This window comes from Bufo gargarizans, chromosome 1 (genome assembly GCF_014858855.1).
Source record: "Bufo gargarizans isolate SCDJY-AF-19 chromosome 1, ASM1485885v1, whole genome shotgun sequence".
NCBI classification, from domain to species: domain Eukaryota; kingdom Metazoa; phylum Chordata; class Amphibia; order Anura; family Bufonidae; genus Bufo; species Bufo gargarizans.
Window position 1 is genome coordinate 351,347,358 of NC_058080.1, and position 18,541 is coordinate 351,365,898.

Genomic DNA, 18,541 nt, shown 5'->3' on the forward strand with positions numbered 1-18,541 from the left:
CAAAGTGATGTTGCTCTATTTTGAAGATTTTACTGCCAAATCAGGCAAGATATTGAGAATAAAACAGAGATAATCATTTCTTATCCTCTGCAAAGGGAAATGCAGGTGTCTCCACCTCTTTAATACTTAATTCTTTAAGCTGGTTAAGACTGTCTACACAGGGACACATTCACCTTGCACAGTATCAGATATAGGGGAAGTAAGAGCCTTAGTGCATACTTTGTAGGAATGTCCTGAAGAAAAGTTAATGCTACATTGTATGACCGCATTGTTCAAGGAAAATATACTGAATATTATTTTGATGCTTGCTCCCAGTGGAGGCAACTAGAGAGAAGTGTTGGACTTTTACAGGATAGTTGACAATAAACTAATATGGCTTCTTTAATGTTTAAAACAATGATGGGGTCTTCCATGAAAAATCTGGGGAATAATCTTGGGGGAGAATCAGAAACAAAAGAAAATGCAGATGGTAAAGAAACTGCACAGTCCAAGGGAATGACACGAGAAGAGTTTGAGGAATACCAAAGACAGCTGGTGGAAGAAAAGTAAGTGCTCTTACATTACTCAAATATAAAGACTTGGCGAGTAAGTGCGGATGTGTATATGTGTGTGCTGTAACAAGACCACTAATCCAGTGGAATCAACTTCCCTCCATCTCGCTTCAAAGGCTGATTCTGACACATTATTACTGTATTTAGATAGATACATAGATTATATATATTGGTTATAGTGGTTGACGGCACAGGTCTGTGTGTATACAGGATAGAACGGGATCATACCTTTGCACAGAAGAAAGCAGAGAGAGCAGCTGTCAGAATGCACATGAGAGACAAGTACAAACTCCCACAGGTAAGAGGATAGAATTTTTTAAATAAAAATCCCTTTTCTTATATGTATATTAGATACATTTTATTCCTTTGTCAAGGTTTGGTGAAATTTTTTTTATGTAAAGGAGTTGCAGAGTATTACTAAGTTGCGGCACCATAGAGGGTCTCATCCCCAAATAGTTTGACTCCTTGTACAATGCATTTGGAAAGTCTTCAGAACCTAAGACATTTTCAACATATGACGTTGCAGCCTTTTGCTAAAAAAACAAACAAAAAAATGAAGTTTCCCCTCATCAATCTGCACTCAATATCCCATGAAGAGAAAGTGAAAACAGAATTTTAGAAACTGTAGAAGTTTGTTAAAAAGGGAAAACTAAAATTTAGCATGAGTGTTCAGGCCCTTTACTATGACACTTCACATTTAGCTCTGGACGTTTTGACAGGGACAGACTGGCTATATATACCCTACAGGGAAATTTCCCCAGGGGGCTGCCTGAACCCCTCTCATGGCTGCTGGCCGGGTAGATAACGATCTGATGTTCTCAGCATTAATTAATGCTAGGAGCATCGGGTACTTATGAAGAAGAAAAGTGTCCAGCAATGGAAATCCTTTAAAACGGATTTTTCATTGATTAAAACTATATATACACTCACCTAAAGAATTATTAGGAACACCATACTAATACGGTGTTGGACCCCCTTTTGCCTTCAGAACTGCCTTAATTCTACGTGGCATTGATTCAACAAGGTGCTGATAGCATTCTTTAGAAATGTTGGCCCATATTGATAGGATAGCATCTTGCAGTTGATGGAGATTTGAGGGATGCACATCCAGGGCACGAAGCTCCCGTTCCACCACATCCCAAAGATGCTCTATTGGGTTGAGATCTGGTGACTGTGGGGGCCATTTTAGTACAGTAAACTCATTGTCATGTTCAAGAAACCAATTTGAAATGATTCGAGCTTTGTGACATGGTGCATTGTCCTGCTGGAAGTAGCCCTCAGAGGATGGGTACATGGTGGTCATGAAGGGATGGACATGGTCAGAAACAATGCTCAGGTAACCCGTGGCATTTAAACGATGGCCAATTGGCACTAAGGGGCCTAAAGTGTGCCCAGAAAACATCCCCCACACCATTACACCACTACCACCAGCCTGCACAGTGGTAACAAGGCATGATGGATACATGTTCTCATTCTGTTTACGCCAAATTCGGACTCTACCATTTGAATGTCTCAACAGAAATCGAGACTCATCAGACCAGGCAACATTTTTCCAGTCTTCAACAGTCCAATTTTGGTGAGCTCGTGCAAATTGTAGCCTCTTTTTCCTATTTGTAGTGGAGATGAGTGGTACCCGGTGGGGTCTTCTGCTGTTGTAGCCCATCCGCCTCAAGGTTGTGCGTGTTGTGGCTTCACAAATGCTTTGCTGCATACCTCGGTTGTAATGAGTGGTTATTTCAGTCAACGTTGCTCTTCTATCAGCTTGAATCAGTCGGCCCATTCTCCTCTGACCTCTAGCATCAACAAGGCATTTTCGCCCACAGGACTGCCGCATACTGGATGTTTTTCCCTTTTCACACCATTCTTTGTAAACCCTAGAAATGGTTGTGCGTGAAAATCCCAGTAACTGAGCAGATTGTGAAATACTCCACCAACAACCATGCCACGCTCAAAATTGCTTAAATCACCTTTCTTTCCCATTCTGACATTCAGTTTGGAGATAAGGAGATTGTCTTGACCAGGACCACAACCCTACATGCATTGAAGCAACTGCCATGTGATTGGTTGACTAGATAATCGCATTAATGAGAAATACAACAGGTGTTCCTAATAATTCTTTAGGTGAGTGTATATCTCCATGAATGACACTGAAGAGCGGTTAACACGTTTCGAACAGATGATTCTTAATCATGACCTATGATCGCGCATTCGTTTGTGTTTGTTTTATCAATTATTTATGCACCTGGCCAGCAGTCGCAAGTGCCGTCCTGAATTCAACTGTATCAACATCTTCAGTATGGTGATAGAGCAGTATTTTATGCTGCTCTGTGGTATTTGGTTTTGTCTGGGGCGGTATTTTGTGCTGCACTATGGTATTGCTGGCCCCACCTACTTCTGTTGTCCCTGTCTACTTGTGGCTTGTGTTGGCCATGCCTACTTGTGTTGCCCCACCTTCTGTCAGTGTGGATTCGGTTACAATTTGGGGTAACTTTTATTTATTTTTTCAGGATCACTTTAACCACCTCAGCTCCCCTAGCTTAAACCCCCTTAATGACCAGACCACTTTTTACAATTCTGCACTATACTACTTTCACGGTTTATTGCTCGGTCATACAACTTACCACCCAAATGAATTTTACCTCCTTTTCTTCTCACTAATAGAGATTTCATTTGGTGGTATTTCATTGCTGCTGACATTTTTACTTTTTTTATATTAATCAAAAATGACCAAAATTTTTGCAAAAAAAAAGAAATTTTTCACTTTCTGTTGTAAATTTTTTCAAATAAAACTACATTTCTATATAAATTTTTCTCTAAATTTATTGTTCTACATGTCTTTGATTTAAAAAAATGCAATAAGTGTATATTTATTGGTTTGGGTAAAAGTTATAGCGTGTACAAACTATGGTGCAAAAAAATGTATTTACGCACTTTGACTTTCTGAGCACCTGTCATGTTTCCTGAGGTTCTACAATGCCCAGACAGTAGAAACACCCCACAAATGACCCCATTTAGGAAAGTAGACACCCTAAGGTATTCGCTGATGGGCATAGTGAGTTCATGGAAGTTTTTATTTTTTGTCAAAAGTTAGCGGAAATTGATATTTTTTTTTTCTTGCAAAGTCTCATATTCCACTAACTTGTGACAAAAAATTAAATTTTACATGAACTCACCATACCCCTCACGGAATGCCTTGTGGTGTCTTCTTTCCAAAATTGGGTCACTTGTGGGGTATTTATACTGCCCTTGCATTTTAGGGGCCCTAAAGCGTGAGAAGTAGTTTGGAATCCAAATGCATAAAAATGCCCTGTGAAATCCTAAAAGTACTCATTGGAATTTGGGCCCTTTTGCGCACTTAGGCTGCAAAAAAGTGTCACTTATGTGGTATCGCCGTACTCAGGAGAAGTAGGGTAATGTGTTTTGGGGTGTATTTTTACATATACCCATACTGTGTGTGAGAAATATCTCTGTAAATGACAACTTTTAATTTTTTTTATACAAAGTTGTCAATTTACTGAGATATTTCTCTCACCCAGCATGGGTATATGTAAAAATACACCCCAAAACACATTGCCCTACTTCTCCTGAGTACGGCGATACCACATGTGTGACACTTTTTTGCAGCCAAGATGCGCAAAGGGGCCCAAATTCCGTTGAGTACCTTTAGGATTTCACAGGGCATGTTTACGCATTTGGATTCCGTGAGCGGTATGGTGAGTTCATGTAAGATTTTATTTTTTGTCACAAGTTAGTGGAATATGAGACTTTGTAAGAAAAAACTAAAAAACAAACCAAAAAATCCATTTCCGTTAACTTGTGCCAAAAAAAAAAATCTTCTATGAACTCGCCATGCCCCTCAAAAGTGATCTTTATAGCGCCTTTTAAAGGCATTTTCTATATCAGGGATGGCCAACCTGAGGCTCTCCAGCTGTTGCAAAACTACAACTCCCAGCATGCCCAGACTACCAACAGCTATCAGCCTACAGCAGGGCATGGTGGGAGTTGTAGTTTTACAACAGCTGGAGAGCCGCAGGTTGGCCATGCCTGTTCTATGAAGTTCTGGCAATGTGTGGATCCGCAAAATGCGGAAAGCACATTGCCAGTGTCCGTGTTTTGCGAATCCGCGGATCCGCAAAACACATACGGACGTCTGAAAGGAGCCTTACAGGGGGGTGATCAATGACAGGGGGTTGATCAGGGAATCTATATGGGGTGATCAGGGGTTAATAAGTGACAGGGGGGGTGTAGTGTGGTTATTGGTGCTACTTACAGAGCTGCCTGTGTCCTCTGGTGGTCGATCCAAGCAAAAGGGACCACCAGAGGACCAGGTAGCAGGTATATTAGACGCTGTTAACAAAACAGCGTCTAATATACCTTTTTGGGGTTAAAAAAATCGCATCTACAGCCTGCCAGCGAATGATCGCTGCTGACAGGCTTGACAAAGGCTATCACTAAGCCGAAACGTTGCATCTGGAAAAACTCACCTTTTTGGACGTGCTGTCTCCATTTTTTTATTTTTGGGACATCTACAGGCTGTAGATCAACTTCTTAGCTGTGCTCTCGCGAGATGACGCGTAGATGCGTGACAGAGGAATAACCCGGCCACCCGCAGGACACATCCCTGCGTTAGGCGGTCGGGAGGTGGTTAAATATCCATGCTCTTTGAGATGATGAGGTTAAATTGGATGGATGTACATCTTTTCAGCCTTACAATCTATGTTATTGTGTTACTATGTTTCTACACCTTGATTGGAGTCCACCTGTAGAATCATAATCAATGGACATGTGTGCTGTTTATGGAAAATATGGACAGCTGACAATTGAGATTCAGTGACAACAGTACTGAACATGGTTCTGGTGATGTATTTATCTAATGAGCATGATTCTGGTGCTGTATTTATGTCCTCTGCTTGGCTTTGGAGCTGTATTTATGCGATGACCTTACATGATACTGGTGCTGTATATACACTCACCTAAAGAATTATTAGGAACACCTGTTCTATTTCTCATTAATGCGATTATCTAGTCAACCAATCAAATGGCAGTTGCTTCAATGCATTTAGGGTTGTGGTCCTGGTCAAGACAATCTCCTTATCTCCAAACTGAATGTCAGAATGGGAAAGAAAGGTGATTTAAGAAATTTTGAGCGTGGCATGGTTGTTGGTGCCAGACGGGCCGATCTGAGTATTTCACAATCTGCTCAGTTACTGGGATTTTCACGCACAACCATTTCTAGGGTTTACAAAGAATGGTGTGAAAAGGGAAAAACATCCAGTATGCGGCAGTCCTGTGGGCGAAAATGCCTTGTTGATGCTAGAGGTCAGAGGAGAATGGGCCGACTGATTCAAGCTGATAGAAGAGCAACGTTGACTGAAATAACCACTCGTTACAACCGAGGTATGCAGCAAAGCATTTGTGAAGCCACAACACGCACAACCTTGAGGCGGATGGGCTACAACAGCAGAAGACCCCACCGGGTACCACTCATCTCCACTACAAATAGGAAAAAGAGGCTACAATTTGCACGAGTTCACCAAAATTGGACTGTTGAAGACTGGAAAAATGTTGCCTGGTCTGATGAGTCTCGATTTCTGTTGAGACATTCAAATGGTCGAGTCCGAATTTGGCGTAAACAGAATGAGAACATGTATCCATCATGCCTTGTTACCATTGTGCAGGCTGGTGGTGGTGGTGTAATGGTGTGGGGGATGTTTTCTGGGCACACTTTAGGCCCCTTAGTGCCAATTGGCCATTGTTTAAATGCCACGGGCTACCTGAGCATTGTTTCTGACCATGTCCATCCCTTCATGACCACCAAGTACCCATCCTCTGAGGGCTACTTCCAGCAGCATAATGCACCATGTCACAAAGCTCGAATCATTTCAAATTGGTTTCTTGAACATGACAATGAGTTCACTGTACTAAAATGGCCCCCACAGTCACCAGATCTCAACCTAATAGAGCATCTTTGGGATGTGGTGGAACGGGAGCTTCGTGCCCTGGATGTGCATCCCTCAAAATCTCCATCAACTGCAAGATACTATCCTATCAATATGGGCCAATATTTCTAAAAAATGCTAACAGCACCTTGTTGAATCAATGCCACGTAGAATTAAGGCAGTTCTGAAGGCAAAAGGGGGTCCAAGTTTTAGTATGGTGTTCCTAATAATTCTTTAGGTGAGTGTAGTTTATTAATGTACTCTCTCCTATTAAAAATTGTCCATAATACAATTCATCTCACGGCCACATCAAATTACCGTTATCTTCTGATAATACATTTCTTTACAGCACAGACACAGGCCGGAAGAGGCCTGCATCACATTGCTGCCAGCCTCATGTAAGTAAGTATGTGAGTTTATTCTTTTATATGGCACAATGCAGGAGAGGAGCAGGAAACTATGGGATCAGTTCTGGCTTAGTACCCCTCATGTGTTTTCTGCTTCACTCCGGAGGTAAACTGAGCTAGACAGCTGGACATATGTGTAGGGGGCTTAACGCAATTACAGGAATAGGGAATAGTAAATAAAGTCAGAGTGAGACTGAAATATATAGCTATGGGTAAATGCATGGTGTTAACAAGCAGCATGTTTAAAAACACCCTGTGTTATTGCATTTGTTATGCTTTTTTAACATAAAATTTTCCCATATTGGGGGCAGATACCTGCCAGTGTTTATACACACAGTAATATCGGAAAAAGTATGGCTTAGGCTACTTTCACACCTGCGTTAGGGACGGATCCGCACCTATAATGCAAACGCTTGTATCCGTTCAGAACGGATCCGTTTGCATTATTCTTAAAAAAAAAAAAGTCTAAGTCAAAACAGATCAGGCCTGACTTAGATTGAAAGTCAATGGGTGACGGATCCGTTTTCAACTGCACCATATTGTGTCAGTGAAAACGGATCCGTCCCCATTGACTGACATTGTAAGTAAGGACGGATACATTTGGCTCTGCATCGCCAGGCAAGCAGCGTTTTGGTATCCGCATCCAGAGGGGAATGGAGGTGGAATGGAGCCAAACTGATGCATTCTGAGTGGATCCTTATCCATTCAGAATGCATTGGGGCTGGACTGATCCGTTTTAAACCGTTTGTGAGATCCCTGAAACGGAAAGTGGCCTTAAAAGTAGCCTTATTCTGAACAAACGCCCAGAAATTCTCCCTTTTTTGGGAGCAGCAGGGCAGTGAGTAACCTCACGGACAACACAGGAAATGTGCAGCTGTTTAGGGATAGTAGCCGCGCTAGGGCGATAGCACCTGCGGCAGCAGTAATTACAGTACAGTATGGAACATCGTGAAGAGGTATACAGCAGTAGTTGCATCATTTGGCCGGCGATAAATATAAACTGTCAGCAATGGCAGATCTATTCATTGTCATCAGGCAAAGATGTATGGAAATCCTCACGAACCGTGTGCCCGATTCATTTTGCCAAAGGCAATGTTTTTCACACTTGCTCAAGACAATTTTGCCTGGCTGCTTGTGAAGACGACACCTGCCGCACTGAATACATTCTCTGACATGATACTGGAGACTGTACAAGACAGTACAGCAATTATCACTGAATAAGAATATATACCCCTATTAAAATATTACTTTTAATAGATACTTAAAATAAAAAAAAGATATAAATATCACTATAGTTTCCATGTATATTTCGGCATCTATATTTTTTGATATGGGTTATTGAGATAAATTTAAGTCAAGCTGGGACTAGAACACTTAATATATCCAGCCATTCTTTACTCACGGTTATGCCCAATTGAGCTTTTCACCACCAGCCAGGACATGATAATCATAGAGGTGTTTTCTCCATAGGGTTTAATTCTTTCCAGCCTTTGTGCCCTTTAGAACTGTGGACTCTATTATTCATCTGAGGTGGCCACTCATTCTCTGGAACAGCATTGGCTGCGTAGCCTACTGAACTTAAGGTCCCTTAAAGAACCAGTGTATCCTAGGCACTGGAGAAGCGTATCGGGATGCATTTTGGATCCGAGTGAGAGCTTGGCACGACAAATTGGGTTATTGTGAGGGGCACTGAGGACTTAGCCACTGAAAAGTGCGGTCGTGAAGGGATACTTGGGGACAGTATACCTGGCTTCACAAATGCACCCCAATCTCTAAGATTATAAAGGGAACAAAAGACCCCTGGCTGGAAAAAATTAAACCCTATGGAGAAAACTCCTCAATGATTATCATGTCCTGGCTGGTGATGAAAAGCTTAATTGGGTATAACCGTGAGTAAAGAAGGGCTGGATATATTAAATGTGCTAGCCCCACCGTGACTTAAATTTATCTCAATAACCCATATCAAGAAATATAGGTGCCGAAAAATACATGGAAACTATAGTGATATTTATGTGGTTGTTTTGTTTTTGAAGTATCGATTAAAAGTTATATTTTAATAGGGGTATATATTCTTATTCAGTGATAATATCTGAGACCTCTTGGTATTGAATACAGTGACAGTGTTTAAGACAGTACAGCGGGGGCGTAGCCAGATGCAGAGCTAAGCAGAAGCAGCATAGCTGTACTCCAGCAACCACAGCCGAGTACAGCATTATAAAGCGCCCCAGAGGCACCCAAATTGCGCTGGAGCAGACCCCTCTCCGCCCACTTACCCCCAGGAAGACAATGGAGATGATGAGGACGAAGAAAAACTCCGGTCTCCCAACACAACGGGACCCAAGATGGCCCCCGGCACATGCAAGAGGCAGCACAGACACCAATGAACTCCAGCAACAAGCACACCATGAGGCAGCAGGTCCATGGGGACATATTTTCCCTGCACGTAAAACTAGTCATGTGAGGGGGGGATTCTGCCCAAAGCTCTCCAGCAGGGGCAAAGTATGACTTTAACATGAGCCCTAATACAAGCTCTGAACATGATAGGATCACCCTGTCTGCTATGCAAGATTTAATGGCAGACCTGAAAAGTTCTATACACTCAGATATTCAGTCAGCCTTAAACACTATGCGGGCAGACATCATGGCCATTGGGGATCGCATTGCACACCTTGAGGAAAAGATGGAGGAATTTAAGGAAGCACACAACTCCCTAGTGGATTCCTATAATGAGACACAGGATGAGGTTGCTTCCACTGAAGCTGAAATTAGCAGACCTTAAGGAAAGGTCTAGATGGAATATGAGACTCAGAAATATCCCTGAAGACATTAAAGAGGACTCTCTCCAGGTTTATCTCATAGATCTCAATCCTGGGGTTTTCCAGTGAAACGTATTGTCAGTAGAAATGGCACTAACGTTATTTTACTTTCTCCATCTCAAGCTGCAAACCTTCTGGAGAGGTGGTCCTTACTCCATCCACAAGAGGGAGCCAGATCTCCAGGGAAATTGAAGACACCCATACTGACCCAAGAATGGACTGTGGTGAAATCCACTAAGTGATAACCTCCATAGGTGCCAACTATGTAAGGTACCTCACCTTCCTACACCATTCTACATTGGGTCTGCTTTCCTCCACTCTTGACCCATCTATATATCTCAAAACACACAAATGTTATAGTCCTTGACTTTCTCATCTACTTCAGAAACTCCACCATATACAACCCGTTGGTTGCCTGTTGGGACATCTAATAAGTCATGTCTTGGTGGCTGTTGGACGTCCACTGTTAGATAAAATTCTGATTTTCCACCACATTTTTTTTTTCTCAGCTGATGTAGTTGTTTTTACATCGTGAACTGGATCTCCCCCTTTCTCTCCAACCCTACACAATTGTGACTGGGTTTGGCGATCTAATAGAGACTGTATGGTTTATTAAAAGTTTTACTTTCCTTTTTTTTTTTAGGGTGACATATCATTACCCGCTTCTGATTTACTGACTTAATGGGATGGAAGAATCACCTTCCGGCTTCCCACTTAGACCTCCCAACTTCCCCTAAATAACACGCCAGCCGTTATATTGGTAAAATATGGCCGTAGCGGCCACCTTTATTAACTTATATAAACATACCTTTTATTAACATAAATACACATTTTCAACCATAATAAATAACAGATCATCATTTAACTTGTAAAACCGCTGTTAACCTATCCGAGAGATCCTGAGAGGCAACCCCAAACACGTTGTATTCCCTCATCCAAAACCTTATAACTTTCCTTGCCCTTGGCCGCATTTCACCGACCCAAGGACACCAGTTCCACAAACTTCCAAGTATACGACTCCCTGGGCCTTCTTAGCCCACAGGAGCCGCACCCACCATAATTACCTCCAAGAGACGCGTATTACACTATATCACGCATCTCTTAGCCATGAATTGCCCCCCAGGATCCCAACATCGAACACTGCCTCTCTAAACCCTTAAACCACCTCAGACCCCCGTTAAGCCACACGGAACAACTAGAACAAAAAAGGGGCGGGAGGGCGGGAATTTTTCTTGCTCCTTCTCCCCTTCCTGCGCTCCGTTTCCCACTTCCTCAATATCCTGCCCGCGAACTGTCCCTTAACTCCACCCTCTTCTCTAACTTCCGTCCAACCCTTCTCCCAATTAACCCCTGCTCTGCCTACAGTCTTCCCCCCAAGTCAATACCGCATTCCGCTATGCTGCGCACGCTCCATTGCTTTTCTGACTTAATGGGATGGAAGAATCACCTTCCGGCTTCCCACTTAGACCTCCCAACTTCCCCTAAATAACACGCCAGCCGTTATATTGGTAAAATATGGCCGTAGCGGCCACCTTTATTAACTTATATAAACATACCTTTTATTAACATAAATACACATTTTCAACCATAATAAATAACAGATCATCATTTAACTTGTAAAACCGCTGTTAACCTATCCGAGAGATCCTGAGAGGCAACCCCAAACACGTTGTATTCCCTCATCCAAAACCTTATAACTTTCCTTGCCCTTGGCCGCATTTCACCGACCCAAGGACACCAGTTCCACAAACTTCCAAGTATACGACTCCCTGGGCCTTCTTAGCCCACAGGAGCCGCACCCACCATAATTACCTCCAAGAGACGCGTATTACACTATATCACGCATCTCTTAGCCATGAATTGCCCCCCAGGATCCCAACATCGAACACTGCCACCGACGACCACCGGTGACACCTCACCTGCGGGCGTCCCGCCACACCTTGAGAGCCAATTCCAATCCCTCCTGAATGCCCAGGGCCCACATATCAATCCCGAGCTCATTCAGATGCACCCCGTCCGCCCTCAAAAACTGAGCCGAAGCAGCCTCCAGTTCCTGATGACGCACCACCAAACCACCCTGACGACGGACAAAACGCCCCACCTCTTTATTGAGCTTCGCCCGCGCTTTGTTAATGCGATCGACGGACCTCGCAAACCGCCAACTCCTCCTAGCCACCACGTCCGACCACACCACGATCAAATCCGGAAATTCCGCCAGCAAACGAAGAACATCCAACTTTATGTCCCGAATAACGTCCCGGGACCTACGCACACCTAAGTCGTTCCCACCCACATGTAGCACCACCACGTCAGGTACCCGGTCCAACGCGACATTGGCGTGAAATTCAGGCAGCACCCGCCCCCACAGGAGGCCCCGCAAACCGATCCACCGGACCCTGAGCTCAGCCGGAGAAAACCCCAGCTGCCTACCATTCCGCCGCACATCAGCCCTCAGGACCCCCCAGTAGACGTACGAATGGCCAAATATCCACGCCAAGCAGGTCGCCGCACCTACAAAACAAAAGAAAATACATTTGCGTAAACTACCCCCACGATGCATCAACAAACACAAGACCCCAACCGACAACAGCCCTTCTCCCCACCCTCAAAGCAGATGGGGCCGCACATACGCTTTAAAACACGACGACTCCCACCTACCTATCTTCTTTATCACCTTCTCCTCCAAACCCCATCGTGCCGCCTCCGTCGCCGCGCCAATGCGAAAGGAATGCGACGCATACTCCCCAGAAGGCAACCCCGCCGCCCTCAAACATTTCCGAAACACCGCCACAAATTGGAAAACCGACAAACTGGAACCGTCCTGATGCACCAGCAACGGGATAGGCCCAGCCGGCCGCACCGCCAAAAACTCCTCCACACACCGCACCGGGCACAACACCGAGCCTGCCAAAGACCGCAACCACAACACCGCGCCCCTACCCTCCTGGTCAGTTTTGGACCTCCGCAACCGACACCTCAACACCCCGCCCTGTATGTCAACATCCTCCCGCAACAAACCCCCGGTACTCCTGCGAGTAGCCGAAACCAACTCGGATATCCTAAATGCCCCGAAAAAGGCCAAAGAAAAAGCCGCCCGAAACAAAAGAACCTCACCATCCGACACACAGATAGCCCCCAGCTGCCCCCACAATTGCAACAATACCTCAAAAGAAACCGGACGCCGTGCATCCCGATGCACCCTCCCCCGCCGATAACCCTTCAAGGCCTGCCGCACCAAAAACCCCTTCGTCCCATCCACCAACCCCCGCAACCGCAACCAAAAAGATACTGCCGCAACCCGCTTAGAGGCCACCGAAACGAAACCCCTTCGCCAAACATCACCCCCAACCAATATATCAACAGGGTCTGATGGTCCGCAACCGCACCACCACCCCCCGTCCGTTCCACCAACTCCTCCCACAGAGACCAAACCGCAGAATAAGCCGACCACGTCGCTCTACTCACGGACCGCCGAATCAACTCCGCCGAGACCCCAAGGCCACGCTCCAGAGCCACTGGGGGCATGACAGCCCGTCCACCTCCGCCTCCGGCGCCAACTCCCGAAACCGCTGCCACTGGAAACGAGAAAGTGCGTCAGCAATCGAGTTCTCCACCCCCGGAAGATGCACAGAAACAAAACAAGCATTCAACCGCAAACCATTCAACACCAGCAACCGAAGCAAACGCAACGCCGGAGGAGAAGACGCCGATTGACTATTGATCGCCTGCACCACACCCAAATTATCGCAGTAGAAACGCACCCGTTTATTCCGCAATCTGTCCCCCCACAGGACCGTAGCCAGCACGATCGGGAAAAGCTCCAACAAGACCAGATTCCCCAGAAAACCTGCCTCCCTCCACTCAGCCGGCCAAGACCCAGCACTCCACTGCCCCCGGCAATAAACGCCATACCCACACGAACCCGAAGCATCCGAAAACAACTCCAGGTCCACGTTGGAAACGGGAGCATCCATCCACAGCGCACGCCCATTAAACTCAGCCAAAAACACCTGCCAAACCTTCAAATCCTCCCTGACCTCCCCTGACAACCGCAAATAATGAAACGGGGCGGAAATCCCCGCAGTAGCCTGCGCCAGCCGACGACAGAACACGCGCCCCATGGGCAATATCCTACAGGCAAAGTTCAACTTGCCCAAAACCGACTGCACCCTCCTCAACTGCACCCTCCTGGCCCGAACCAGAAATACCAACTCCGCAACCAAATCCCGCACCTTATCGCCCGGCAGGCGACACTCCATCGCCCCGCTATCGATCTCAATCCCCAAAAAACGCAGCACCGTGGCGGGACCCTCAGTCTTGTCCCGAGCCAACGGAACCCCGAAACACGCCGCCACCCGCTCCATCGTATGCAACAACACCGAACAAACCCGCGAGCCCGCAGGGCCAATAAACAGAAAATCATCCAGGTAGTGTAACACCGAGTTCCAACCCGACTCCTGCTTCACCACCCACTCCAAAAAAGTACTAAACCGCTCAAACAACGAACAAGAAATTGCGCAACCCATTGGCAAACAACAATCAACATAAACCCCCCCCCCCCCAATGAAAACCCAACAGGTGAAAACTATCAGGGTGGATGGGCAGTAAACGAAAAGCCGCCTCTATGTCCGTCTTGGCCAAGAGCGCCCCCTGCCCAAAACGCCGAACCCACCGCACCGCTGCATCAAACGATGTGTAAGACACAGAACACAAGTCATTCTCAATCCCATCATTCACCCCCCCACCCGGCGGAAAAGACAAGTGGTGAATCAACCTGAATTTGTTGGGCTCCTTTTTGGGGACCAACCCCAAAGGCGAAACCCACAAATCCGACAACGGCGGCTGGCTGAACGGGCCCACCACCCGGCCCGCCGCGACCTCCCTAGCAATCTTCTCCGACACCACCTCCGGATAACGCAATGCCGATGCCAAATTCTCCGGAACCGTACTACCACCCACACCCTGACACGGAATCCGGAAACCCCCCTGGAAACCAGCCAACAAAATCTCAGCACTCTCCCTATCGGGATACCTCTTTAAATAGGGCGCCATCTCGCCCACCTTCACCGGTGTCGCCCCTTTTTGCCGCAACCTCGGGTCCCTTCCCCTTACCCCTTTTAAAACATCTGGACAAACTATGCGCTCCGCCACACCCGGAGCACTCATGTTTAAACCGACAATCGGCCATGAACCGGCAATGGCCCTCGTTAAACTGCCAGCAACACCCCTTTCGCCCAGACCCCTGTGCGTCTCCGGCCGAGGTACCCCCGGCCCCACCCCGAAAGGGCGGCGCACTCTCCTTCGGCGCCGTCATCAACCTCATCCAAAGACTGATGTCCTTGTGATCCCACCGAATGCAAGGCCTAACCGCTTTCCTCTGCCGAAACTGCTCATCATATCGCAGCCACGCAACACCCCCATACACTCTATGAGCCTCCCCAATCGCGTCCATGTAGCAAAACAACGCAGAGCAATGCTCTGGCGCCTTTTCACCAATCACACTGGCAAAAATGGCAAACGCCTGCAGCCAATTCTGAAAACTCCGTGGAATAAGCCTATACCTCCTCTTCTCCTCCTCCTCCCGCTTACTATCGTCCGGCTTACCCCTATCCAAATTGAACTTTTCCAACGGAAGCAGCGAAAAAATCTCAACGTACTCATCACGCCAAATCTTATCCTTCACCTCCTGCTTCAAATGGGCCCCCAGTGGCCCCTCAAAACATACGTATACCTCACCTTTCGCCGCATCCGCCAGCCGAACCCCATCCCCTGCCACACTCCCCTGCGGAGGAGGAGCAACCACAGCCGCCTCCACCGGAACCACCGGGCCCGCGTCAGCCCCAACCCCCGCACTCCCTGAAGCCCCAGAGCCAGTAATCACCCCAGGACCCCCTCCCCCAACCGAAGCTCCCTGAACCCCCGGGCAAACAGCAGCAACCCCCCCCCACACCCGCCGAAGCCGGAGCAGGCGCCCAAACCGCCACGGGAGACGGCGGCGCCCCTTGCCCCAACCGCGACAACAAGGCCAACATCCCGGACAATAACTCCTGCGCCACGCCCGCCGACCCGAAACCCGCCCCCGATTCCGGCGCACCCCCCCTCTCCCCCCCACCCCCAATCCCCAGCCCCGTCGTCACCTCACCTGGCCGTTCCCGGGCAGGAAAACCGGCCGCCACGCCATCTTCACCAGCAACCGCAGCCTGGACCACAGGAATACCCGGCCCGGAATCTCGCACCGCCATCTCCAGAGGATCCACAGCAGCCGCCGGCGAAGACTCCTCTTCCAGCTCTCCCTCCTCCAGACTTGCTTCCGACATGGACCCACCGCTACGGCTCCTAGCGAGGGTGTGCAGGCCATCCACAGGCCCCATTCCATCCAGCCGAACCGATAACCCTGAGGACGGTCCCGCCCCAGGCACCGCAACTCCACACCGCGTGCCCCCAGCACCAGCACCGCTGTCCCTCTGCCTTGACCGGCCTGCTCGCAGTCCTTGGGGAACAGTCCTCATAAGCTCCTCAGCCATCTCTGTGCTGCAATGCCGCCGGCCCACCACAAGGGGCCGCGGCGCACCCCGCTCCAGACTACGTCGCACAGAAGGCAAGGCCGCACCACCCTCCACACGTGGCCGTGCCGCTCGCACTCCAGGTCCTGCACCCGCCTCCGCCGCCGAAACCGCAGCCAGCTCCTGCCCGGCCGTCACTCCAGCACCGACAAGGACCCCCCCCGCTGCCGCAGGTGAGTCCGCCAAACGTCGCCGGCCGCGCGCCCCCACCATCCGCCGCTGCACCCCCGCTCCAGCACCAACACCACTCCTGGGGACCGGACCAGGGGACGCCCGCTCCTCTCTCACAGCAGTCCGCCCTCCCCGCCTGGAAACCGAAGCGGCCGCCCTGTCGGCCGGACGCCGCCGCTGGGAGCCGGAGGGACTCCGAATCCGCCTCCTCACCCGTGGTGTCGCCTCAGGGCTGAGCCGCTCGTCCTCACCTCCCGCGGCCCCCCAGAGGTAGGAGCCACAGCCAGGGCCCCTCGCAGACGATCCTGCAGCCACGCCGTCCCGTGCTGCTGCGCCGCGTCCCGCACCGCCGCCATCAAAGCCTCAAACTCAGCCATCCTAATTTTACTTGCTCCTTCTCCCCTTCCTGCGCTCCGTTTCCCACTTCCTCAATATCCTGCCCGCGAACTGTCCCTTAACTCCACCCCCTTCTCTAACTTCCGTCCAACCCTTCTCCCAATTAACCCCTGCTCTGCCTACAGTCTTCCCCCCAAGTCAATACCGCATTCCGCTATGCTGCGCACGCTCCATTGCTTTTCTGATGTATCTTTGCTCTCTATTGTTTTATGTACATTTTATATGGCATTACAGGGGTTTATGGGCGTGTTCTTAGGTACCTGATATGGCATTAAAGATCTCATCCTTAAATGTCAAAGGGTTGAACAGCCCTTTCAAAAGAGCATGCTTCTGGAAAGAAGTATCTATCTTACATTGTGACATTATAGGTGCCCAGGAAACTCCTTTATTGCCTAAAGATAATTTCAGGTTTCAAAATAGCCACCTTCCTCATATTTTTCACTCCCACCCTTAAAAGAAAAAAGCAGGCTAGCCATTAAAGATACGGTCTCTTTTAAATTTATATCTACTACTACAGACTGTGGGGGGTTAGCTCCTCTCCGGTTAATCCACCAGACATGGATATATTGTCTAAACTCTTTATTTTACACACTCCAGCCAATACAGGTCATCAGGAAGTCGCAGCTTCACCTAAACACATGTGACATCCACATAAAATAATAAACACTTTCCCGGATAGGCTCTAACTAACACAGAGTTTCCTGACTCACCTAGGTCACAGTTCACACCCTGTGAACTTGTGCGGCTTTGTCAGCCAATGTCCCACAGCCTCCTGGCTGTACAGAGCACAGTACGCCCACTGTCTCTAGTTCACTGTTTCTTGTAGGGTATTGGGGCTCAGTAGTCTGCCTGACTATGGCCCTGCGACCCTTCCAGGCGTCGCTTTGTCCCCCACCTCCATGCTATCTCCCAACCTTGTGGACCACACAGACAGAGCCTCCAGACAAGGTGTGTGCGGCATGACGTAGCCGTGCTGCGGGCCTCCGCCCCCCTGCTGCTCTGAGCTTCTACCGTCTGCTCTCCCTCGGTGCCTGAATTGTTTGACCGACTGCCTGCGGTGAAGCCGTGAGGGCGCCGCGCGGTACCTGAGTCGGATCGGCTGGTGGGCTCCTTCCCCTAATGGAGGCGTCCTGTGGCGCATCTGCTGTGCCTGGAGTTAGGCGGGGTGCAGCGAGCGGTGAGAGTGTCTTGCTGGGGATCCCGTCTGACACTTGAATAAGTGTGGGGCTGTGGGAGCCTCGGGCCGGTGTCGCATTGACCCCGTGCACTGCGGGCTGTGAGAGGGTACCGCAGCGCTGAGGGGACGTGTCATCGGCCGAAGGAGCTGAAGGAGCAGCGCCCCGAGTTCGGCTGCAAATTGTGAGGTGTGCTGTTGGCTGCAAGAGGAGAAGAATAGCAGGCCATAGAGACGCTGGTGAAAGGGAAGTGCAGCAATTGTCTGGGATCTGAAACAACACGGTGGATCCTGCTACATAGACTCTCTGAGCCAAGGATGGGCAAGTTTGGCGGTCGCCATATGCTTAGCTGAATAAGTGTATCATTAATTGCTAAACTATTAAGCTATAGGCCAAAGGCTACTAACTGTGGGGTACATCGGTTAGGCTACTAACAATATTAATAGACTAACCAAATATTGCTGATGAATACTGCTGACGATTGACTGGTTTTCATTTAAGAATTTAAAATACGTTTTAGAGG

At 48.2% G+C, this 18,541-nt stretch overlaps 2 protein-coding genes across 2 annotated transcripts in view; one reads left to right on the forward strand and one right to left on the reverse strand.

The window, feature by feature from the left end:
* Positions 1-372: 372 nt before the first annotated feature.
* Positions 373-18,541, forward strand: part of LOC122919498 (complexin-4-like) — a 65,496-nt gene continuing 47,327 nt past the window's right edge. The window contains exons 1-2 of the mRNA XM_044268562.1: positions 373-545; positions 762-849. Of these exons, the coding sequence (XP_044124497.1) occupies positions 373-545; positions 762-849 (261 nt within the window). The remainder of the gene's footprint in view (positions 546-761; positions 850-18,541) is intronic.
* LOC122919488 lies at positions 11,217-16,879 on the reverse strand. Its single transcript, XM_044268551.1, has 2 exons — positions 15,856-16,879; positions 11,217-12,224 (listed from the first exon to the last, which is right to left on the reverse strand). The coding sequence occupies exons 1-2, from the start codon at positions 16,487-16,489 to the stop codon at positions 11,629-11,631; spliced, it is 1,230 nt and encodes a 409-aa protein (XP_044124486.1). The 5' UTR covers positions 16,490-16,879; the 3' UTR covers positions 11,217-11,628.